The 26,599-nt window shown below is 44.7% G+C and overlaps 1 protein-coding gene across 9 annotated transcripts in view; it reads right to left on the bottom strand.

Annotated features, from left to right (window-relative positions):
• Positions 1-25,025, bottom strand: part of PICALM (phosphatidylinositol binding clathrin assembly protein) — a 125,788-nt gene extending 100,763 nt beyond the window's left edge. For all 9 annotated transcript variants that reach the window (XM_060234973.1, XM_060234975.1, XM_060234974.1 and 6 more), the window contains exon 1: positions 24,604-25,025. In XM_060234973.1, the coding sequence (XP_060090956.1) occupies positions 24,604-24,733 (130 nt within the window). In that variant the 5' untranslated portion in view covers positions 24,734-25,025. The remainder of the gene's footprint in view (positions 1-24,603) is intronic.
• Positions 25,026-26,599: the final 1,574 nt, after the last annotated feature.

The following is a 26,599-nucleotide window of genomic DNA, read 5'->3' as shown; positions in this document are numbered from 1 at the left end:
ATAGCTCTCTTATCTGGGAGAACCGGGTTCAAATCCCTCACTCCTCCACTTGCGCCTGCTGGAATGGCCTTGGGTCAGCCATAGCTCTGGCAGAGGTTGTCCTTGAAAGGGCAGCTGCTGTGAGAGTCCCTCAGTCCCACCCACCTCACAGGGTGTCTGTTGTTGTTGGTGGGGGGGGGGGAAGGTAAAGGTGATTGTGACCGCTCTGAGATTCAGAGTGTAGAGCGGGATATAAATCCAATGTCATCATCTTCTTCCCATTGTATTCAATACAACCATGAATTTTTAATACAAAGCCCAAACTATCACATGTTTGCTTCTAAGGTCATTAAGGGAATGACTATCAACTGAACTACAGCAGACCGCAGTACCAATTCCCAACATTATAAGCACACAAAATACATACTTATACGAGCTATAAACAGCTGTACAAGAAAACTGGTGACAGATTGCCAGTGTGCTACAGGGGTTACTGAACCAAGTTTTCCCATGTTACTCATTTGCTGCTTTTCAAAATTCATGCCCTGTTCGGCTAGGAACAAATTCCTGTCATGCTTTCGGATATCCCACAGCCAAGGGTCAGTGGCGAAAGCATCTATCAGTGGAGCTCACCGAAGAACTTCCTTGCTGCAGCTCAGTGGTTCGGGGGTAAATGGCCTCAGATGGATGAAAGACCCTGCCAAAGTTAGCCTGGGAATGAAATCATTACCAAGATGTTCACAGGATATTACAGAAAGTGCATGTACACAAAATTTATATATATATGCAATTGAATGCAGGAAACAAGCAGAAAGAATCCAGGCAAACGGAAAGGTCAGCTCATTTAATGCTAACTTTGCAAATCCATTAACAGCCTGATCCTCAGAGGTCTAACTCATTTAATGTTACTCTTAAGCAGGGCTTTTTTTTGGTAGAAAAAGTCCACCAGGAACTTATTTATATATTAGGTCACACCCAGTGATATCACCATTGTTTCACAAAGGGCTTTTGGGGGGGGTATTTATTTATTTGATTTGATTTATATCCCACCCTACCCCACCGAAGCGGGCTCAGGGCGGCTCACAACACAAAAGTTCTAACAATGAAATTCGAAAAAGCCCAGAAGGAACTATTTTGCCTATTAGGCCACACCACCTGATGCCGGGCCAGCCAATCAGGCATCTTTAGGACCAGGGATCACAAGGAGATGTTGTGCAGCTGACCTCAGGGTCTGGGGGGAGGGGGCCCACACAGTCACCTCTGAAATTATCACTCACATCAGCCTACAGTTGTTGTTTGGAGAGCTGTGGTTTTTTTACTGGCATACTCCTTGTTTGTCCATGGCTCAATATTAAATCTACACAGTTTCTTAGTATTATTTTACTCTTGGGAGAAACATGTCATATACACCGCTAAAACTGAATGGAGCAGGGAATATATAAAGCCACGGTTAATTGTAAACATGTTTGTACAGCCATTATTTAGAGCGACATACAGGCAAATGTAATGGATGGGTTGCAGAAAGCTGGGGGTGACGAATAAGGAAATTGGGTTTCATAGTGTGGGTGTATGCACAGTGCTCTTTGAGTAAGACTAAGGATAACAAACTGCAACGAGCTCTTAAGGAAAGCTGAAAGCCATTCCTGTGTTTGTTATGCGTTGTGCCATGCCCTGCTTATTGCTGCTTACACCCTGCAGCACACACCCAACAACCCAAGCCATGTGCTTCACCAGCTTTTGCTGACATCTATACACCATGTAAGAGCCCCGTGGTGCAGAGTGGTAAAGCTGCAGTACTGCAGTCAGAGCCCTCTGCTCACAACCTGAGTTCGATCCCAGCAGAAGCTGGTTCAGGTAGCCAGCTCCAGGTTGACTCAGCCTTCCATCCCTCTGAGGTCAGTAAAATGAGTACCCAGCTTGCTGGGGCAGGGCGAAGTGTATGGGGAAGGCAATGGCAAACCACCCCGTAAAAAAGTCTGCCATGAAAATGTTGTGAAAGCAGCATCACCTCAGAGTCAAAAACGACTGGTGACTGCACAGGGGACTACCTTTACCTTTATACACCATGTGCATAAACGCTTTTACCTGAAAGCAATACAACACTGAGTCTTACTACACAACAGTTATATGAGAGAAGATGCAAGAGAACTGGTCAAAGTGGGGTGGCCATACTATGGCTCAGGAGCCACATGCGGCTCTTTCACACATACTGTGTGGGTCTCAAAGCCCCCACAGCCCCATCAGCTGGACCAGAGAAGACTTTTCTCTCTTTAAATCACTTCTCCAAGCCAAGCCAGTGGCTTGGAGACTGCATTTAAAGTTAAAGATGCTTTCTTTCTACCTCTTCCTCCTCTCCTCCCCTCCCCTCCATCTACTTGCCTCCCTCCCTTCCTATCTTGCAGTTCTCAAATATCTAACATTTATTCTATGTGGCTCTTACATTAAGCCAAGTTATTATGTTTACAGAAATTCTCCATCAACGCCCCTCAGAATAAAGTTAAAAAACAGGCAACTATTACAGCTACTATCCCTTACAGTGTCCAGATCACATTAAGTGATGGTATCACTTTGCTCTGCTCTGGTAAGACCTCACCTGAAGTATTGCATTCAGTTTTGGGCACCACATTTTAAGAAGGATATAGACAGGCTGGAACGGGTCCAGAGGAGGGCAATGAAGATGGTGAGGGGTCTGGAGACCAAGTCCTATGAAGAAAGGCTGAAGGAGCTGGGCATGTTTAGCCTGGAGAGGAGGCGGCTGAGAGGTGATAGGATTACCATCTTCAAGCCCTTGAAGAGCTGTCATATAGAGGATGGTGTGGAATTGCTTTCTGTGGCCCCAGAAAGTAGGGCCAGAACCAATGGGTTGAAATTAAATCAAAAGAGTTTCCGGCTCAACATTAGGAACTGTTTCCTGACTGTTAAAGCGGTTCCTCAGTGGAACAGGCTTCCACAAGAGGTGGTGGGCTCTCCTTCCTTGGAGGTTTTGAAACAGAGGCTAGATGGCCATCTGACAGCGATGAAGATCCTGTGAATTTAAGGGGAGGTATCTGTGAGTTTCCTGTATTGTGCAGGGGATTGGACTAGATGACCCTGGAGGTCCCTTCCAACTCTATGATTCTATCCCACTGAGTTCCTTTAAGCAAGCAAAGAGGGAAGCTTTTCTGCTCCAAATCCCAACCAACAAGCACCATCAAACCATGCTATCTGTCAAAGGGTTGGGACATATGAATATATGAAGCTGCCTTCTACTGAATCAGACCCTTGGTCCATCAAAGTCAGTATTGTCTACTCAGACTGGCAGCGGCTCTCCAGGGTCTCAAGCTGAGGCTTTTCATGCCTATTTGCCTGGACCCTTTTTTGGAGATGCCAGGGATTGAACCTGGGACCTTCTGCTTCCCAAGCAGATGCTCAACCACTGAGCCACCGTCCCACCCCAGTTCACCTGAGAATACAGGGAGATACAGAAGCCTAGTTCCCATAGACAACGTAAGGGCCTTTGCATTATGGCTTTTAGGAGTTGATGAGAGAATATATTTACACAACTCTTTGAAAAAGGAAATCAGCATTTGTACAATGATTTCACATAAAAGCCAATACTTATATGTCACAGAACTTCACTGCACTTATGACAAACAAGTTATTTGTTCAGGTTTTCTACTTCGGACATGAGAAACTCTAAAGCAGGTTTCACCTAATCACAAGAACCTAAACTTGGCTTCCTAAAACCCATGGATGGAATGTGTTCATTCAAACTGGAAGACACCTAGGAGAAAGTATGTATCACAGGTCTGAACAAGCCTCCTCTTATCTTTGCAACCTCCGAGAAGAGAGTTCATACCAATTCCCTAGACTGATTCAGAAAGCATCCAAGAGAATTATCAAGATTGGCAGAGCCTTCCTACTGAGATTGTGCAGGTCTCTGTGCTGCAATTGGCGTGGCTGCTTTTCCAGAGGGTAATTATGATTAGCCAAGATTCTCTGAGATACTTGAGAATCATGTTACTATTTTCAAATACGAAGGTTACATCAAATATCCTCCCTTCTGATGTGGCAAGTTACATGAGACAGCTGCCAATCAGGCCCAACTCGTACCCGTTTACTTGCTAATTCCAGGAATATATCTGGCAGAAGTTACTACCCAGATTGGAGATCACTCTGCAGGTAAAAACCTTCTGCCACATTATGTAGATGAAATCAGAGAGCTAGTTTACGCAAGCATTGGACTCGGCAGTTTACAAAAAAGTATGTTCTCCTCTATAGAAAAATCTTGAGCTAGAAGAGATTGGATTTATACCCTGTCCTTTGCTCAGAGTCTCAGAGCATTTTACAACTTCCTTTCCCTTCCCCTCAACAGACACCCTGTGAGGTAGGTGGGGCTGAGAGAGCTCTGACAGAAACTGCTCGAGAGAACAGCTCTGAAAGAACCTGTGACTGACTCAAGGTTACACCAGCAGGTTGATGTGGAGGAAGAGGAAATCAAACCCATTTCTCCCAGATTAGAATATGCACTCCTAACCACTACTCCAATGTAGTGGTTACTGCAATAAATAAGAACTGTGCTGAGCTATAATAAATAAATAATAACGATGTTGAGCCTAAAGTGTCTGTTCATTTAACAAAGTGGGCCATCAGAAATTTGTAATTAAAAGCATAATAACAGGTATGAATTCATTCAGCCTGCATAAGCCAAAAGTCTTCCTACGTTATATACAGTGTATTCCTCAAACACCACCTGGGGTGAATTATCTACTCAATTTCTATTTTGCTAGAACAGCAGAAGGTCAAGAACCGTGGCTTTAGAACCTTTTCCTCTTAGGACACTGTCACCTGCACAATAACATTCTGAAAGTATAGTCCACGGGTGGCCAAACTTGCTTAACGTAAGAGCCGCATAGGATAAAAGTCAGATGAGGGAAGGCAAATAGATGGGGGGGGAGGGAGAGGTGGGGAAAAACGCAATTTAACTTTAAATGCATTCTCCAAGCTGCTACCTGCCTTGGCTAGGAGAAGTGATTTAAAATGCCTTCTCCAAGCTGGCCAATGGGGTGTTGGGGGATTTGAAAGCCACACAATATGTATGAAAGAGTCACATGGGGTTTGAGCCACAGTTCGGCCTCCCCTGGTATAGCCAGTTACCGTTTAGTTTTCTTTCTATAAAACAAAAAAAAAAATGCCTGTGGCAGAAACAATTCTAAAAACCTATGCATTTTGTCACTAGGATAGTTTTTCACTCCAGTCCACGTTCTGGGTTAGGAAAAAGACCCCATAAAGCACTGCTCCATGAACTTCTAAGGTGTTCTGGAGAGCTACAGTCCCTTGTGAGAAACTCCTGACCCTTTCTGAAATACATCTACCTCACATCACAGATAATGTTGTGGTAGAAGAATATACACCTTAAAGTTAAAAGTTATAAACTTCTTGTTATTTCAGACAGATGTTCTAAAACAGGGGTGTCGAACTCATTTGTTAGGAGGGCCAAATCTGACATAAATGACACCTTGTCAGGACAGGACGGGCCTTATCACGCCGGGCAACGTGTGTACCTATTTAAGATTAGGTAGCAGAGATATAAACTTTTTCAAGGACACAGACAAACACAACTAAAGATTAAAAAATAAAAATAAAATATGCTTAAAACATTAGAGCTCATTCATCTTAAAGGTGCTTTCTTTGTATTTCTCCCATGGGATCCAGGGAACTTGGCAAAGGAACCTCTGGCTCTTTCCCTCCCTCCCCCGTAGACCAGGAGGGGGAGGAGCCTCAACTAATGGAGCAAACTAAGGATTTGCTCTGTAGCTCTTGTGTGACTGAGTAAGCCTTGCAAAGCAAGCTGAGATCCAGAAGGAAGCGGGAGGGAGGGGGGAAGAAAGCAGATGACAGCCAGTTGCTTGGGGACCTGATAGGAGCCCTCCGGGGGCCTGATCTGGCCCCTGGGCTACATATTTGACACCCCTGTTCTAAAATATGTTGCTCTAGTTACCAGACATTCTAAGGCAAAAAACATTGTTGTTTTTAAATAATGTTACTGGAGGATTATTTATGCTATGTTCATAAATTACTGATTTTAGGTAGACAAGATCTTCATATCAGGACTGGGCACCACTATTATGAGCAAAATCGGACAAACAGTCCAAAGATATTGAGAAAAGAATGATTCAGATGATCTTTCATGGAATTCCCTGGTGATACAAGCCAGGTGTTGGCAACACACTTTCACTTTCTAAACCAAACATGTTTCAAGTTTTAAAGCATAGATACAAATCTGACAATGTAGTAGCAGAGCTCAGAAGGTGATGGGGAAGGTCTCAATTTTCTAAGACACGGTGGCTGATATAAAAGTCACTATTCCACAACCAAAGAACATTAAAAGAGAGACTCCTGTTTGTTTTCATGTAACCAAGAATTGGAATTTTAGTTGGTGTTACCAGCTCAAGGTCGGGGAAATACCTGGTGATTTTGGAGGTGGAGCCCTCAGGAGGGTGAGGTTTGGGGAGGCACTTTGGTGGTGTATAATGGTCCACCTTCCAAAGTGGCCATTTTCTCCAGGCGAACTCATCTCTGTTGCCTGGAGAGCAGTGGAAGATCTCCAGCCACCACCTGCAGGTTATCGGTTATCCCTGTTATTGGGGTTTTTTTATCATACATCCACAGTATTCCAATGTATTTCTCTTTTATAATAGTGTAACAGAATAATGTTTTATAGAGACGTACTCAAATAAGGGATATTGGCTATTCATCTCATTACATATACTTAACCCATTTTCATTTTATGTGTTCTTGTTTTCTAATGGCAGGCTAGAATGATGTTTATAATGTATACATTGATGCTGGTAAGTAAATTAGGTAGCCTACAACTAGGAAATACATGCCCTTCTGTGATTTGCAAAAACACCAATTGGCAGGGAACTTTATTACCTTTTACGGCTACCCAGACCAAATGGCCAAGCCACACTGTTGTATCATGCGGCTAGATCCCAGCGGGCAGCTGTGTTGGTCTGAAACAGTAGAACAAAGCAGGAATCAAGTCGCACCTGATCCCCTCATCTGATGAAGTGTGCTTAAGAGAGCACACGAAAGCTTACGTTCTGAATAAAAATTGGTTGGTCTTAAAGGTGCACTTAATTCCTGCTTTGTATCACAGCCAGTTTGACCTCTTAAACATCAAACTGCATTTCAACCCACAACACCTGATCCCCTCATCTGATGAAGTGTGCTTAGAGAGCACGTGAAAGCTTACACTCTCAATAAAACTTGGTTGGCCTTAAAGGTGAAACTTGACTCCTGCTTTGTTCAAATGCTTCAGACCAACACGGCTGCCCTCTTGGATTTAATTTTAATTGTTATTTCAGTACATGTTTTGCCCTTGAGGAACCTACACTTGAGAGCAACACTGATACGCCATGGCTAACATTTTAATTCACAGCCAGCATGGTAACTGGGCAGGAGTGCTGTTCTTTAGAAGCCTATGTTTTTTTTTTATTTTATTTAGTGAACTTATATTCCACCCTTTCCCATAACGGGCTCGGGGGGGGGGGGGATCACAGCAAAGATTAGACAATAAAAACCAACAAGTCAAATTTAAAACAATACAATAAAACCAAACAGCAGAACGATAAAACTAAATAAGGCGCGTCACTGGCAGAAAGGGCGCATTTCACAGAGTGCAGTTTTTGGCCCAAGAAGAAGTGATGGTGTTCAAATCAGATTTACCTCAACAAGGCTATAAAGCCTGATGTCACAAGAAGGGAGGCCGACTAATGGAAGAGTTCGTGGAATAGGACGCCCGCTGCCTCAACGGAAAAAACGGCGGAACAGCTCCGTCTTACAGGTCCTACGAAATGGCAGTAGCTCAGGTAAGGCCCAGATCTCCATAGGGAGCTGATTCCACCAGGCAGGGACCAGTGCTGAAGAAGCCCTGGCCCTGGTTGAGGTGAGACAGACGTCCTTCGGGCCAGGGGTGGTCAGGAGGTGCTATGTAGCAGACCACAATACCCTCCAGGACATATATGGGAAGAGGCGGTCCCTCAAGTATATCGGTCCCAGGCCATGTAAGGCTTTGAACGTCAAAGGTACCAAAACCTTGAGGCATATCCAGTACTCAATTGGTAGCCAGTGCAATTGGCGCAGTAACCTGCAGTGGGCTGAATATCTAAAAACAAAATTTGAGAATTCCTTGTTGCCAGAGTGCTATGCCCCCCCCCTCCCCAAATCTCCCAAATCAGCAGCATGTTCTATAGGCAATCAGAAGCTTTTGAATGCAAAAACAGTACTTCTATGCAACAGCAGTAACAAGGACCAATGTTTTTACACTACATCTCTGTCTGTCCTGGCTGTTCAAACTGAAAACCTAAACCAGCTCTAAGGCATATGTTTAATCAGGTCAGCAAAGCATGAAGCCAACTTATTAAGACTGAAATTAAACATCAGAAACTTAACAGGTAGTTTACTGGACTGTTTCAGGCCACACACAGTTCTTGAGGGCAGACTTGGCACAGGAGATTAAGGAAGAAGGAACATCCCAGTATCTCCAAGCATGAATTTGATAGTGGCCTTGAGCAACTCATTCCCTGCACAACTTTGATCTGCAGCATAGACTGAGCTAAGAAGAATCATCAAGACAGCATTTACACAGTGTGCGCTTTCTACCTAACAAATGAAGATGGGATTCAGTGCTTTATAGCCAAAGAAGAAGAGTTGGTTTTTATACCGCTTTCCCCTACCTGAAGGAGTCTCAGAGTGGCTTACCTTACCTTCCTCTCCCCACAACAATCACCCTGAGAGGAAGGTGGGGCTGAGAGAGCTCTGAAAGATGCAAAGTCACCCCACCTGGCTTCATATGGAGGAGAGTGGAATCAAACCTGGTTCTCCAGATTATTAGAGTCCACTACCCTTAACCACAACACCACACTGGCTCCCTACAGATAGATCAATAATAAATCAAGATGGACAGCCATGTTAGTCTGCCTGTAGCAGTAGAAAAGAGCAAGAGTTCAGAGTACCGCCATAAAGGTAAAAGTAGTCCCCTGTGCAAGCACCAGTCGTTTTCAACTCTGGGGTGATGTTGCATCATGACGTTTTCGCAGCAGACTTTTTACAGGGTGGTTTGACGTTGTCTTCCCCCAGCAAGCTAGTTACTCATTTTACCGACCTTGGAAGGATGGAAGGCTGAGTCATCCTTGAGCCGGCTACTTGAACCCAGCTTCTGCTGGGATCGAACTCAGATCATGAGCAGAGAGTTCGGACTACAGTACTGCAGCTTTACCACTCTGCGCCACCATAAAGACTAACAACGTGTGTAACAGGGTATGAGCTTTTCTGAGTCACCGCTCACCTCTTCAGATGCAGGGCATTCGAAGTAGTAAGCAGTGACTCATGAAAGCTCAAATTTTGTTAGTCTTTAAGGTGCTACTGGACTCTTGGTCTTTTATATCCGTATGCTTTTAGTGCTGTTCACAGTTAAAAGCTGTTAAGAAGCAATGCAAGGGATAAATACTACCTACTTCAGAGTTCTCATAATGGGCGCAAAACAGAATAGCACCACTGCTTCAGTAATGACACGCTAGATTTCCTGTGTTCCCGTGGACACCCGCAGACTAATGTAAAAAGTCAAATAAAGAGGAAACGAATGTGGACGATCATAAAGGAAAGTGGCTAAAAGTGACTTAACCCATGAGGCTGAAAGTGTTCATTAAAAACTCAAAGTGCATGCAGGATACATAATCTTTGGGCAAGGTCAGTGATGATCAAATTAAGATTGTCCAGTCTTCAATAATTGCACAGCTGAAGCACAAAGCAAGCATCACTAGCTAATTAACAGGTTGGAGAGATGGTACAGAACAGTGTTTCCCATATGCAAGGTCGTGATCCGGTACCAAGCCATGGAAGCCTCACTACCGGGTCACAAGAAAAGCCAAAGCTAGCACCGCCCCCAGAAAAGCTAGCACCGCCCCATCTCTGTGTTGTGCAGAGAGGAACTGGGCTGCCTCTCCTTCCTTCTCCCCAGCTCCCAGTGTTTGAGAGAAAAGCTAGCATTCACTGGCACTTTAGACCCATTAAGTGTTCTTCAAGGTATGAGGTTTCATGTGCCCTGCAGTATGTTCTTTTGGAGAGATTTCCCCGGGAGCCCTGGGCAGCAAAGAAGGGTGTGTGTTTTTTTTTCAGACAGGAGAGACAAAGAGTGGGCATTCCAGTATCTATTTTTTTTTAACCAAACGACCCCTGGGCAGAATTTTTGCTGGCTGGGTCATCTGACGGTGAGGAGGGCTTTTTTTTTTCTTTGCCCCCCCTTTTTTCTTTCCTCTTTTTTTTTTCTTCCTTTCTTTCTTTCCTCCCTGCAAGTGATGCTTTGTCTGTATTCTTGGTGCTGGGGGCGGAGTGGAAGCAACAGTGGCAGGGCTTCTAGTGCCCTGGCCCCACTGGTGGACATTCTGGTGCTTTCTGGGCACTGTATGGGGAAATTTTGGATTGGGTAGTCCACTGGCCTGATTCAGCATGGCTCCTCTTATGTTTATGTTCTTTCTTTCCATGTCTTTCTTTTCTTTTCCTTTCCTTCCATTTCATTCTTTCCTTTTCTTTCTTTCCTTCCATTTTTACTGGATGAAACTTTTCTGTTCATCATACTGTTGTTGCAGACAAAGGAGCTCTGCCAATGAAAAGTTGGCACCCTCAGCTGTAGACAGATGGCCTTCTATGAGATTTCTGTGTGAGTGAGTGACAGTAAGAGGTGTGGGGCAGAAAGATTATTGGAGATCACTGCAGTATATCTCAACAGCACTGGAAGAGATAGTACTAGGAACTTGGCACCATTTTACTGGTCTTGCTTTTAACAGCTGTCTGACACCAAAATTAAACTCCTCCTGTAGATATTAAAAAGGATGAAAGAAGTTCACTGGCGAAGTATCTGCACAACAGGTTGCTTTTAAAGGCATGGGAAACACAGCCGGTAAAAATCTGCAAGCCCCTCATAAATATCCTTTTGGGGATAACAGCAGAAAAGCTTGTATGAACTTTATATAACTTGAAATTAATTCATAAATTGCAGTACAATTCTCTGCTACCTTTCACAGCCATTTCCCAGTGTTATAACCAAAGAAAAGTATGAAAAATAGCTGTTGAAAGATTTTCTTGAAGCCAAGCAAGCTTGATTGTAGCTTGAGACAGGGTTCCAGTAGTAGCAGCTGAAGGAAGGGCCTACTAAACATGTCAGCATCTTTTGAGGTAGAGCAGCTGCCAGGGCCCAGTGTGGGTGATACAGTGCTGGCATTCCTGATGGCCACTGAATGACTACACCTAAAGTTATATTCGGGCCACTGAAAGACTACACCTAAAGTTGCACTATGTGCCGCCCGCCTCTGCCATTCAATGTTCATGTAATGCTGTTGTTTTAAACTGTATTTATTGGTTTTATTGATTTTATTATATGTGGCTGGTTTTTATCTGTATGTGATCCACCCTGAGCTCGTCTGGGAAAGGGCAGAATATAAGTGAACCAAATAAATAAACAGCACTCCCATACACTGCACTCTGCATACATTGGCCAGTGATATTGAGGAAGGGATGTGTAGGTGGTGCAGGCAATTGAACATGGGCATTAGGAGTGCTTGCAAGCTGGAAAAGAATACACATATAGATAGGTGCATGCAGGTGTGGGGGTGAAAAGAGAGGACCGCCCACTTTCCACCCCCATTTTGGCTCAGCATGAGTTTGAGAGATTTTTCTGAAAATGAATTTACTTCCGAAGAAGAGGCAGGTTTGGGGGGAATGCCCTGGAAGTGACAACACAGGAAAAGGTGGAATTTTGGTTCAGTGTGCCCCGGAAGTGACATCACTTAATCCTTGACAACACAGGAAATGATATAATTCCTGGCTCCTGGCTCCACCCCCAAATTTTAGTGAGCCATGAAGGAGAAGTGTAAAAATAACTGGGCCATGGGAAAAAAAAGTTTGGGAAGCCCTGGTATAGAAGACACATAATCCACAACCAGACTGCCACCAAGAAGTTCCTGGCCTGGGTCAGTAACTGGGTGAATTACTTCCCGAGGAAGTCCTATGTAAACCACCTTGAGTTCTATTATGGAAGAAAGCAGGTCTAAGTATAAATTATTTAACATTCTTCTATCCCAACTTCCCACATGAAAAGCGAGGAACATTTTTTTAAAAACATACCCAGTTAAACTCAATCGCACATAGACCAGCTGAACAGTTTACAGATTTAACGACTGTGTATTTGTTTGGTCTTTGTAAGGCCGTATCTTTTCTGCCTTCCCCAACCAGGCCTTTGTGACCAACAAAAATCAAGAAGCTTGGTGGAGGCCTATAAGGCAGAGAGGGGCAGCTGGAGCAGGGAAGAACTGAACAAAACTACCCCCAATGGCGCTTGGAAGAGAAAAGCGAAGGCAAATAAGGCATTTTGTCAAATTTGTCAAATAAGGCATTTTGTCACATTTGTGAGCCAATACTACTGAGCAGGTGATTAGAATTGCTGGTAGTTGATCAGCCTCCACAGTTATTAGTAGACTAATGAACAGAAGTCTCTACTCTTTACAACACAAAGTGTTTTATAATTGGTGAACTTATTTACTTGCATTAAATTAGTTAACATAGATAACTGGTAGTTAGATTACAGTCTACTGCACCAATTAACTATTAGCATTCATCTTAATATTAACGGCTTAGTTCAGATCGGTTAATGGCACCAATCAATTTTTAAATGCGACTAATCATAATGGACTAAGTCTCTATACTTACTAAATAATTGTTAGAAACAGAATCAGATGTGTTTCTAACTTCTGCACAGGAAGGACCTGAGAAATCAGTTAAAACATTCTCTGTAGAGAAAAGCACTAAGCGGGGGGTGGGGGGGGAGGCATAAGGAGACAGAACCTATCTGCCTTCAATTTCACTACTGAAATTTATATTATTTACTGGCAAGTAATCAAAAAAGATAACAACTTTTAAAAGTCTTTGGAGGACAGATGAAAGCTTATACTGAGAGCAGTAAAAGGGAAATACTGAAGATCAGAGGTGAACAAATATTGATGCAGATACCATCTGAGGCGAATAGAGCAACATCTGGGTAAGTAGGTTTTCCCATTTCCTCCATCCCACTGCAGCCAGACAGAATCAGTTGTGAGGGACTTCCCAGGTCATCTAGGGCCGCGGTCACACTCACCATTAAATCCATCCCTAACGCGTTGCTATCATACTCCGCAGCTTTTTTACAACGAATTTCCTGATCAGACATCCCTCCATCCTTCCGTTCTAAGCCGCATCGGGGAGAAGGCAAAGGTGGGCACTCTGCCTTTCCCCCACATTTAAACACCCCGCCTGGGTGTTTAAAGGGAGGGGGAAGCCCAGGAACTGCCTTTGCCGTCTCCCCGCCTGGTGGGGAGACAGCGAAGGCGGGCGATCCGCCTCCCCCCTGCCCCATTTAAACACCTCCAAATCAGAGCACAACGTGTGCAGGAAAAAGTGGGAAAATTGCACAGCAATTAAAACATCATTTCTGGACTTGCTTTAAAAAACTGATTGTGTTACTGGGCATAGAAGCAGTTGCCAGATTCATCGATCACACAATCGCTGGTGTAATGATATCATTTGGAGTGGGCTCTCGCAGGGAAGCGGACGTGCGCTTGCGACGAGTCTGCTACGATGGAGCGTTCAAACACAAAGTACGCGCAAGAGTCGTCGGAAGCATTCTTGGTGCAGATTTAATGCACTATCAAAAAAGTCCATGTCCCAGTCGTGGCAGTGCAGGACGTGAACGAGCCAATGACCATTGCCAGATGCGGACGTTTGGACAACTGCATAAAATCTGACGTGCATCTGGTTTTCATCCACGTCCGTCTCGTCAGTTTATGTGCGTCTGACCTCAGCCTCGTTCAACCCCCTGCATAAGCAGGAAGCTCACAAATGCATGTCTCTATGGGTTAGAACACTCGCAAGATTCAGAAGACTGAGGCAAAGGTGGGGGTGTCTGGGAAAAGGAAATCAGAATAAAATCACATCTCTTTTTCCAGCTGCAGAATTGCCAGTATAAAACGCGGCTGGGATCCAACCAAAAGTCAACACATCTGGACGCTGGAATCTATAGGTGGAGAGACGGAAACATGGAAGCTACAGGAATAAGCTTGTGGAATTGGTAGAGGGAATTCAATAGAACACGATTAGGAAAATGAAAGCTAAGCAAAGCTGTATTAGCGATGGAAAAGGATGTGGTGATGATCACAGGCATAGACAGCATTAAAAGAGGACTGGATAGACTCCTACAGGAGGGGTCTTATCAGTGGCTACTAGCAATGGTGCCTGAAGAGAACCTCCATGTTCAGAGCCATTAAAGCTATTAATAATACCAGAGCCAGGAGGGAACATCAGGGGAAGGCCTCAGCCCCTCTATGCCCTGTTATTGGCTCTCCAGAGGAACTGGTTGGTCACTGTGTGAGAGAGGATGTTGGGCCACTGCTCTGATTCAGCAGGGCTCTTACATAGGTCAGATACTAAGCCTGCTTGCGGGAAAGGGTGGAATACAAATTAACAAAAAAATAAAATAAATAGATTCTTATGACTGATGAACTTTGGAAACAAAACCTGAACCGAAGAGAAAATGCTTCCCCAAAAAAGGGATATTTGGTGGCTTTCTCCAGAGTATTCTTTAATGACATTATGGCAATGTAGATGGTATCGCTACAGGAGTTGAAATTATATACAGAATTAAAGCTACCACATCACACTGCTGACTCATGTTCAGTGTACAGTCCAAGGCTCCTAGATCCTTTCTGCACATACTACTGCCAAGACAAGTCTCTCCCCATCCTATAATTATACATTTGATTTTTCCTACCTAGATGCAGAACTTTACATTTAACCCCATTAAAATTAAGAGCCAGTTTGGTGTAGTGGTGAAGTGTGCGGACTCTTATCTGGGAGAACCGGGTTTGATTCCCCACTCCTCCACTTGCAGTTGCTGGAATGGCCTTGGGTCAGCCATAGCTCTGGCAGAGGTTGTCCTTGAAAGGGCAGCTGCTGTAAAAGCCCTCTCAGCCCCACCTACCTCACAGGGTGTCTGCTGTGGGGGGAGAAGATATAGGAGATTGTGAGCCACTGATTCAGAGAGAAGGCCGAGGTATAAATCTGCAGTCTTCTTCATAATTTTATTTATTACTGCACCTTTTCCCATACAAACCTCCCTACACAGTAAGGTTCTCCTTGGAGGACACGTTCTGTGCCCTTGGGACCTAATGTGAAATGTGGAATTCGATCTTCTGAGGTGGCAATGGAACTGCCACTGAGATTTATCAAAACTCTTGAGATCTCAGTTGTAAAGACAACATTAAGGAAACAGAAATCTTGCGAAACCGATCCAGTGATGTCGACCATTAAACTGCCAGCTGTTTAGGATATTAACTTTACTAATAAACTAAGGTGTTGGCAGGCAAAGGTCAATAGTTTATAGGCACAGGGAACTGTCTCAAAGTCAAAGCATTGGCTGTTCAACAACCAACTCACAACAGAGCTAGAAGATCTTGGTTATTTACACTTTTTATTAAGCAACTGGTATTAAACTTATTGGTGTAACAGCTGCATGATCATAGCAGGAGTCAAGTTGCACCTTTAAGACCAACCAAGTTTTATTCAGAATGTAAGCTTTTGTAAGCATGCATACTTCTTCAGACAACGGGACAGGGTACAGTGGGCTGAAATACATGTAGTTGGTGGGTTAAGAGTGTAAACTGATACAAAGGATCAAATGGCAAAATAGTATAATAAATTGGAAGACCATTTGGTCTGGATAAAAGGTAATAAAAGTTGCCTGTTAATTGCTGTTGCTGAGGTCTTGGCAAAACAAAAGGACATGTATTTCCTAGTTTTGTCCACCTAATTGACTTTTTTGATACCTGAATAACAAAAGAGTGATCTGGCTATCTGAACTTTCTTGGCAGTGATCTCCACTTCTTTCGTAATTTTTAATTGCAATTTAATTCAGAAAAGAAAAAAAAACACCTTGGTACCATTTTAAGCTAACTAGGCAGTTACCTACACAAAATGAAATCCTTTCCTCCTTCTATTGGGATCACAGAAGTTCCACATAGCGTTATCCATACCGCAAGCAAGTGGCCTGGATTCAAACAACCCCACTCCTCATTAGCAGGACTCAGAAAAAATGTTTGTGCAATACAATCTATCCCTGTGAAACCTGCATCATATAATACTATACTAAAACTACAGCATTTACCATTACTATCAGAAAAGGGATATTAAAACATTCTAGTTCTTTGACACAAACTCTGAATTTCAGACTGCATCTTGTACACAATGCTGTACAGGTGAGAGATGATTTTGCTACTAGGTAATTTATTCCTGTTAAATAGCTAACTTCACCCTACAGTTGAATGTTCCTGCTTTCGGACAAGAAAGCTTAAGGTATACTAAGGTGAAACATCACTGGAAAAGAAACCTGAAAGTGTCTGACAACTGCAAAAAGCAAAGCAAATACTCAGTTCTTAACACATGGGGGAGAAAGAAAGACTTGCATACTACTTCTGCTTGGTACTTAAAACCTTATAAAACCAAAAGCAACGTAATAGGTCTTAATAAATGATACTGTGTTTTGTTTATGCTTTTTCCCCTATGGAGGAACTCCTTTTAACCTCTTTGAGTGTCATATAGAAAGATCCTGTTTGCATTCACTGGAGCTTGTAAAACCAGAGGTAGCCAAAGTTGCTTAATGTAAGAACCACATACAATAAACGTCAGATGTTTGAAAGCCATAAGGAAGGAAGATAGGGGAGGGAGATGGAAAGAAAGCAACTTTAACTTTGAATGCATTCTCCAAGCCGCCAGCTCACCTGGCTTGGAAGTTATTTAAAGAGACAAATGCCTTCTCTCAGCTGCCTGACATGGTGGTGAGGACTTTGAGAGCCACACAATATGTGTGAAGGAGCCACAGATTGGCCACTCCTGTTGTAAGCGATTACAAATGTCTTGGATCTACAAAACGATGTTAATCATGTGCTGATTATCATTCCCACTATACAGAGGTGGAACAGAGGCTGACAGTGACTTACTCAGCACTAACTAGTCGACAGCTTCAATTCAACTTGAACGCTTCTTCCGCAACTTCAACCAAGTTCAGTTCTCCTTCTCCACTGCACCACACTGCTTTTTGCAACGGTACACAGGCTGGCATTCAACCACAGCCATGTATTATGATTAAGATCTGTACCTCTACCAGTTCATTCAGAGTTTTACAAACAATCCAACCTTGTAAGTTCCCCACTCAGGAATACAATAAATGTAGTCAACACCAACAATTACGTCTGACACTTGCGAGCTGATGGAAGCTTTCCAGCCTGGCAGTTATTATAACACCAATCAGGTTTCCATTTCCCAGGCAACAGGAGAGGCTGGTACCGCAAAGGGCATTACAACTCAGAATCAGCAGATGTATATAACCGGAAGGCTTCCAGATGGAATCACCCCAATGGACATATGTGTTCAAGCACTCCTACTTCCCGCTCATCACTGTATCATCTTGCTGGCTTAAGAATGACTTCTGGCCACGGTTGCTCAAGCAATACTATTAGTGGAAGCTTCACGCATGCTAGGTGAGGAGGGGCAAGCTGGGAAATAGATTTCCAAATGAAGCCAACGTTGATGGGATTTCTTTACACCACTTACTTCTGTTCCAGTACTCAAGATCTTAAAAATGACCTATACCCTCATTCCAAATCAGACTTTACATATAGCCAGGGCTTTTCTGGTAGGAAAAGGCCCAGCAGGAACTCATTTGCATATTAGGCCACACCCCCTGACATCACCATTCACTTTTTAAAGAAAAGACCCAGCAGGAATTCATTTGCATATTAGACCACAACCCCTGATACCAAGCCAGCCGGAACTGGGTTCCTGCTCAAAAACAGCCCTGCATATAGCGTACCGGTATATATGCATACACACATATATAGCATACATATGCCCTGACCTGGAAAGACCAGGCTAGCCCGATCTTGTCAACTCTCAGAAGCTATATAGGGTCAGTCTTATTCAGTACTCAGATGGGAGACCACCAAAGTAGTCCAGGGTCATTAAGTAGAGGCAGACAATGGGAAACCAGTGAAATTGCTTGCCACGAAAACTCTAAGCGGCGGCCGTACGTGGGCTGCAGGTTGACATTATAAAAAATGCTATCCATGTAGATCTCCTAAGCAGCTTCAAACAGAGACACATTGTTATCTTTTAGAATTAGAAATATACCTTTGGGAGAAGAGACACAAAGTATTTCTTTTTGTGGCTGCCAACAGAAGATGACTTTTTCCTGCCAAGGTAAGACAACTTTCTCCCGCTCTCCCACAGCGCAGAGAGATCAACAGCATTGATTTAAAATGAAATAATGTTTTGATTCACATTCTGCTCCAAGGAAGCTTGCTGCAGACTGGCAAGCCTAGAAATATCATGAGTAGAAAATCTCTTAAGTAGAGATAATTAAACCTCAGCAACTTCCTTCCTAGGGAGCTGTACTTTTCAGTATTACTGAGCAGATCATCTAAACACCAAAACTACCTTTCTTCTATTTTTGAGAAGCACCCAAAGATCCCGCTCAATTTCATGAATGTGTGTTTTTTCCAAATGCTTTTACGCTGAGATAAGCTATCAGAGCAGAAACAGCTCTGCTTTCTATAGCTGTGGTACACAATACAAAAAAACAACAACCCTATTGCTACTCTCAACGTTAGTTCTAGTTTTCAGACAGTCACTACTGGAAGCTGCCTGGAAGCTGGTTCCACCCTATCACTAGAGCAAGAAAACCTTTAGGATTCATGTCTTTAGGTAATACTCCTAAACCAGGGGACCCTAACCACTGGGCCGTGGACCGGTATCAGTCCATGGCCTGCTAGCAACCGGGCCGCGGAGCGAGGCAGGGGTGCCACACTGCCTCTGCCTGCCCAGGACCAAGGCCGATGAAAGAGGGAATGTGGCCTTGCTCCAAGGCAGGGAGGCAGCCTCAGAGTGAGGTAGAGCAGCCCCATCACCCCTTCCACCCACCCAGGACCCAATCAGCTGATCAACAGGGGTCTTTAAATGGGAGGGGGAGGCAGATTGGCCTTCTGTTGCCTGGCCTCCTAGCGGGGAGGCAGCAGAAACACCCCAGCCCCAGCCTTCCTCCCCCCATTTAAAGAGCCCCATGTGGGGCAGGGATGGGGCACAGGTGGGGGGGGCAACAAAAACGCCAGCACCACCCCCCCCCACCCATGGAAAAATTGTCTTCCACGAAACCAGTCCCTGGTGCCAAAAAGGTTGGGAGCCATTGTCCTAAAGAATAACTTTGCCGTTTTGCTGCCACTACACATCTGTTAGAAATGCTGCCAATCTGAGACATCCTTCTGTGTGGGTTTCATGCTCCTGAACTATTTATAAGCCACCCAAAACTGATCACCCGAGCCGTGTATTAGCTTTTACAATCTAGGAAAGAGTCAACAGTTCAGTCAGAACTTCAAAAACAATCCAACCTTGTAAGTAAGCAAAAAAAAAAAGTTGCCAGTGTAAAACTTCGCTGTTGCTATGGGCCGTAATTTAAGTGGTACAAAGTGTGTGAGGTCTCAAGTTATACAATCCTTCCCGACTTCTACAGCAGTGTCCAAATTATACAATTCAGGCCTGGCCCAAGTTGCAAGAAGCCCTGAGAAAGCAGCGCCATGAGCCTGCCAGAGCAATTGTCTCTGCCAGACTCCCTCGGCGAGAGATTCTCCACCCCCCTCCAAAATTAGATCTTTTCTTTCCCATCCCAAGCCACAAAGCAATTATAACTGAGACACAAGGCAATCCTAGCATACTCTGCACACACTGTACTTTTCATTCCACAACCTAACGATAATGTATTGAGAGAGCTGGAGAAGAAGGAAAATGAGGTACATGGGATTATAAACTACTGCAGTGTAAGTATTCATCAACACCAGGATTCCAGACAGAGCAGAGCACAGGAGAAAAAGCATTCAGTATGTCGACTGAAAGGCTTAGCCGTTTACCATGCACATGCTGCTCACAGAGCAAGCAGATGAACTGCAAGAGGAACTGCAGAAAGACAGACTTCTGTAATGTGTACTGCAGAATTTATAGCCCAGATGTTTCTTCTTGGGGCCTATGATCCCACAGTTTCAAAAAGTGCTTGGAGACACTTGACTGAGGGGTGACATGATAGAGGTTTACAAGATTATGCATGGGATAGAGAAGGTAGAGAAAGAAGTACTTTACTCGCTTTCTCACAATACGAGAACTCGTGGGCACTCAATGAAATTGCTGAGCAGTCGAGTCAGAATGAATAAAAGGAAGTACTTCACCCAAAGAGTGATTAACACATGGAATTCACTGCCACAGGAGGTGGCGGCAGCTACAAGCACAGCCAGCTTCAAGAGGGGATTGGATAAACATATGGAGCAGAGGTCCATCAGTGGCTTTTAGCCACAGCGTATTGTTGGAACTGTCTGTCTGGGACAAGTAATGCTCTGTATTCTTGGTGCTTGGGAGGGGCCACAGTGGGAGGGCTGATAGTGTCCTGACCCCAGTGATGGACCTCCTGATGGCACCTGGGTTTTTTGGCCACTGTGTGACAGTGTTGGACTGGATGGACCTTCGGCCTGATCCAACATGGCTTTTCTTATGTTGTTATGACTGCAAGAGATTGAGCTTGCCTATCTGAGTCAAGCTGAACTCTCGTGGCCTGAAGCAAATGTCTCCGTTTCTCCCCCACCTCCTTATCTTAATGGGGATGATGTCAGTACACTGTATTTTAATAAAACATGTTGATCAAATGAGCTTCTGTTGAACATACAGCTGATATCCCAGGTAGAGCTAAATCAAAATAAACCAACAGAACTGTCAAGTTCATGGTAAGGGAAAATCAGATTTCTGCAGGATCTGATCCTACATAAAGAATTATTTCTATTAGTACTATGTATGAGCAATGGCAAAACAGAACTTGAGAACCATAAGACTCTTTTTATTCCTTGCTGGAAAGCAAAACCATCTGAATAGTTTCCCATAGTCGTTATATGCCAGAGGTGGCCAAACTGTGGCTCAAGAGTCACACGTGGCTCTTTCACACATATTGTGTGGCTCTCAAAGCCCCCACTGCCCCGTCAGCTGACTTGGAGAAGGTATTTGTCTCTTTACATCACTTCTCCAAGACAAGCCAGCCAGCGGCTTGAAGAATGCATTTAAAGTTAAAGTTGTTTTTCCCCACCTCGTCCTCCCTCCCCATCTATTTTCCTTCCTTCCTTCTCTCAAACATCTGACGTTCATGTCTTGCGGCTCTCAAACATCTGACGTTTATTCTATGTGGCTCTTACATTAAGCAAGTTTGGCTACCCCTGTTATATGCTACAGCCTGAACTGTTATCACCAACAGAGTACAAGTTCATATTCAGCAGCCAACTGTATGTGCTCCTTATGATTCCGCAAATGCGTCAGCCAAGAAATGCACACTACATGAGTCTACGCTAGGCTTCCAGGAGCTCGACAATCATACCTGGGAGAAGATATCCAACAGACCCCATGCACAAGCATACCTGATCGACCATACCTTTCCAAAAATAGTTATGCCCTGTAACCTCTAATGCCCCACCTCACATACAGACACCAAGTCAGAACCACAAACTAGTTCTCTGTAACTTCAAATGACTCTGACACACATAAGAGGACCCTGACAATGTGTTTTCTGCGGTTGGGTCATGTGGAAAGAAAGTTGCTAGCATGTTCTTCTGTCCCTCCATCCACTGCAGAAATGTCTGTAGCGGAGCTCAGAGCTTTTACAGACCAATAAATGAAGTCCACTAGCAGGAACACTCCAACGTAAGACCAGTCTTCCAAGCAGGAACGTTATTTCTCTCTGTACACGGTGCAAAGATTTCTACAGAAAGTATTCAGCACCTGATTCCCTCCCCGGCTTCTCAAGTCCACATGGAAAAGAATGCTCTTAAGCCAACATAAAAAGTATTCTAGCCGGTTTGCAAGAGAATCTCCAACCTAGTCTGCTGCCTTTTGACATCAAGAGCATGGCTGTCTATGATACAAACATTTTAAAAACTTGCCAAGGAAACCTAAATACCGCAATCAAATCACTCTATTTGCAACAAATGCTGTCATTCCCCGCCTCCCTCACTGACAGTCTCTTTAAAACTGGAGACTTTCAAGGGATCTGGAACTTTTGGGATGTCAAAAGGAAATGGAAGACAGAAAAACAGAGTGAGATCAAGATCACTTGTAAGGGTGGGATGGAGAAATCACAGAAAAAGGACAGAACCGCAGAAATATGTACTAAGTGAGAAACTGGAAGTGTTCTCTAACCGCTGGCCTTCCACCAGACCTTGTGCGTAATTATTTGGAGACTTCCTGAGCAACCAAGAGCACCAATAACTTGCTCTGAGAATTAGAACAGAGAATGAAGAAATCTGCACCCAGTCATTAGTTTTTAATCCTGAAAGCAAGTTTGACAAATGCACACAGACCTGCCTATGTGTGACATAATTAGATGTTACTTTTCCTATGGTAGTGCCCCAATTCAATCATTAAGTAATTATAGTTTATTTATATTACTAAAAGATGGGGAAGATGTAGTGAGTGTAAGCTTCCAGGACCTACAGAGCTGGGCCCAAGTCCAAGTAGGATGGGAAAAAAAATCTTTCAGAAAGGTAGCAGAAAGCTAGTGCCACTTGAAAGAGCTAAAGTGTTTCTTTTTGGCATATGTCTTCGATAACTAGAGTCTACTTGTTCAGATCATTAAAGGGCCACAACAACACTTTTAAGTGTACATGAAACTGCCTTCTACTAAACCAGCCTATTGATCTACCAGCATCGATACTGGGCTCTCTGATTGGTAGAAGCTCTCCAAGGTCTCAGGCCAAGACCTTTTACATCACCTATTATCCATTAACTACCATTGAACCACAATCTCCTTTCCTCATACAGCAGAACTGTACTGTCCTAAAAGTACAGCCCTATAGTATAAACTTACACAGGATGGCACTATAAGACTGCAAATCGAAGGTAACTTGCAAGGGAAATCAGTTCCACTAAACTTAAAAGAAATTTAGTCCCAAGTATATATGTTTAAGAGCAAGCTGTAACACGGTTTTTTCACTCTGTCATCCAGGAGCTGAAGGAAAAGTGGACACACACGTCCTTGCAAGTACGCATACACATCTGACCATTACAAACAGTCAACACATGTTCAGTTTAAAACAGGAACTGGAGACCAGTAATTCAGTAACCATGTAAAAGGAAAGAGTCCAGTAGCACCTTTTAAGACCAAATTTTATTGTAGCATGTAAAAGGAGGTCACTGTGCAACTTGTTTGTTGCAAGCTTGTAAACAGGTTTTGGAATCCACCTTGAGACTCCGAGAGAAAACACAGCCTAGAAATGAATTAACAAAATCACTGTGGAGTTTAAACCATACATTCAGCACTGCATGCATTAAATGCAAAATAAGGCTCACCTGACAGGCAGACAGCCACAAAACCAAAACCCTGCCTGCACGTTCCAGCAAATACAAGTACATCCTTCAGGTACACTTGCTTTGTAAGAAAGGGCCAACACATGCACACTTTAAAAAGCAAAACCGGAGAACCAGCACCTGGGTTTTAATCACACACATGTAAAATAGTAGTTGCTCAAGGCATATCACAAAGAAAAACCAAGCACACACGCAAGCGGCACACCTTCACTTTAAAGTGAACGGGACTCGAGTGTACACTCATATGTACACACAGGGCTTTTTTTGTAGCAGGAACTCCTTTGCATATTAAGCTACACCCCCCTGAGGTAACCAATCCTCCAAGAGCTTACAGTAGGCCCTGTAAGAAAAGCCCTGTAAGCTCTTGGAGGATTGGCTAAATCAGGGGAGTGTAGCCTAATATGCAAAGCAGTTCCTGCTACAAAAAAAGCCCGTGTACACACTTTCACTGTCACATGAGAACACAGCTCAGAGAGGGAAAAGCGGCAGTGCACTGAATTATATACACACACATATATATGAAGCTGCCTTATATTGAATCAGACCCTCGGTCCATCAAAGTCAGTATTGTCTACTCAGACTCGCAGCGGCTCCCCAGGGTCTCAAGCTGAGTTTTTTTACACCTATTTGCCTGGACCCCTTTTTAGCTGGAGACGCCAGGGATTGAACCTGGGCCATAAGAGAAGCCATGTTCGATCAGACAAATGGCCCATCCAGTCCAATACTTTGTGTCACACAGTGACCAAAAAAAAAAAACAGGTGCCATCAGGAGGTCCATCAGTGGGACCAGGACACTAGAAGCCCCCCCCCACAAGCACCAAGAATACAGAGCATCACTGCCCCAGACAGAGAGTTCCAGCAATACGCGGTGGCTGATAGCCACTGATGGACCTCTGCTGCATATGTTTATCCAATCCCCTCTTGAAGCTAGCTATGCTTGTAGCCGCTGCCACCTCCTGTGGCAGTGAATTCCATGTGTGACTCTCCAAGTGCTAATTACCAAGCAGATTTAACTCCCCAAATCCTACAAGGGAGAGGAAATGGGGTTGTGTCGGCAGAGGGGAAGCAGAGAGCCAAAAGGGGACTGGCTCGGGGCGGGGGGGAGAGAAGGCGACTCACAGTCCAGGTGCTTCTTCTTGGGGCCCATCACCTCGTGCGTGGTGGCCTTGCAGACGGTCTTGGAGACGGCCGAGCCGGTCACGCTGTGCTGCGCCGCCGTGATGCGGTCGGTGAGGCTCTGCCCAGACATGGTGCCCGACTCGGAGCCCGCCAGCCGCCGCCGCCGCTCCTAACCTGGCGTGAGAAACAAGGGGAGGGAATGGGAAGAGGAGGAAAGGAGAGGGCGGTCCCGGATGGACCCCACACCGCCGCCCGGCCCTGGACGCGCCGCCCTCGGGAAGAGCCGGGCCAGTCACCCGGGAAGGGCCCTTCCTTCCTTCCTTCCGTCCCTCCTCCTCCTCACATACAGCTGACCGCCGCAGGAAAATGGCGGCCGGCGGAGCCCCTCCTTCAGCTCCGCCTCAGATCTTTCCGGGCCGCCGAGATCACGTGACGGGGAGAAGGATGACGGGGCATTGGGCCGGGTTGGTTGCCTGGATTCCCCGCCCTCCTCGGCCACGTGATCATAGGCCGTTCCCTCCCTCCGCTCCCGCCATGTGACCTTCCACCGCCGCTCCCCCCCCTCTTGTGCGCGCAACAGTGACGAAATCAAACGGGGAGTTGCCGCGTGACTCCCCCCCCCCCACTTTCTCCAGCGTTCGCGCTGGCTTGGCGGCCTGACGTCACCGTCGGTTCTAGGGGCGGGGAGCGAGTTGTCAGGGCTGTGAGGGGAATTGTAGCCTCGCGGTTTTCCCGCCAAAAGTAGCGCTTGAGGAGGACAGGGCACGCCTGTCAGTTTAACGATTTTTTTTTTGCCCTTTTTGATTCTTATTTGTAATTGACAAAATACCTAGTCATGCTTGGAGACACCACAGTACATGCAACATTGTATCAGTTTTCACAAAACAATAAACGATTTTAATGTTAAGTCTTCTCTTACTGACTTTTCTATTGGATTAATGACCAAAGTCCTTTTTTTTTTCCTGAGTCATTTCCATTACATGTGTTGTGCATCTCTGGTTTCCTGAAATAAAGTTCTCCTACCAAACCAGTCTCAGTCAGGATCAATACTCCCTCTAAGCCAGGGGTGGCCAAACTTGCTTAACATAAGAGCCACAAAATAAATGCCAGATGTTTGAGAGTCACAAGACATGAATGTCGGAGGGCGTTTTCACACAGGGCTTACCCCGGAGCGACATCTCTCTTTGCCGCACAGCATCTGCGCAGATTTTTGCACCAACTGCTCCGCAGAACCCGGAAGAGCGGCAAAGTCCCGCGGCTTTTGCGTCGCAAATGTAAACCGCAAAAAAAACTTTGCCGCTCTTCCGGGTTCTGCAGAGCAGTTGGTGCAAAATCCGCGCGGACGCTGCGTGGTGAAGAGGGGACGTCACTCCGGGGTAAGCCCTGTGCGAAAACTCCCAGAGTTTGAGAGAAGGAAGGAAGGCAGGCAGACAAATAGATGGGGGAGAGGAAGAGGTGGAAAGCAACTTTAAATGCGTTTTCCAAGCCACTGCTGGCTTGGCTTAAAGAAGTGATTTAAAGAGACAACTGCCTTTTCCAAGCAGCCACACAACATAGGTGAAAGAGCCACATGTGACTCCCGAGCCACAGTTTGGCCACCCCTGCTCTAAGCTGTGGAGTCTTGTGAGCAAAAATTCTATTTTGTGAATTAATGGCATTAAAGTTGTGAGCTACTGCATAAATTAGTTTGCTTTGGGACCATCCTTCCTGAGCTAAGACAAAAATATGCGAGCCAGGGGCTAAAAACTGTGAGCTATCACACACTGACTCAGCTTAGAGGGAACACTGGTCAGGATCCATGTTGAATTTCCAAACGTTGACAAAGATGAATCTATTTATCCTTCTGAGGTCAGTAAAATTAGTACCCAGCTTGCTGGGGGGGAAAGTGTAGATGACTGGGGAAGGCAATGGCAAACCACCCCGTTAAAAAGTCTGCCATGAAAACGCGTGAAAGCGATGTCACCCCAGAGTCGGAAACGACTGGTGCTTGCACAGG

Source organism: Heteronotia binoei, chromosome 3 (genome assembly GCF_032191835.1).
Source record: "Heteronotia binoei isolate CCM8104 ecotype False Entrance Well chromosome 3, APGP_CSIRO_Hbin_v1, whole genome shotgun sequence".
NCBI classification, from domain to species: domain Eukaryota; kingdom Metazoa; phylum Chordata; class Lepidosauria; order Squamata; family Gekkonidae; genus Heteronotia; species Heteronotia binoei.
Note: the sequence above shows the minus strand (reverse complement) of the source record. Positions and strands in the feature narration are given on the sequence as shown.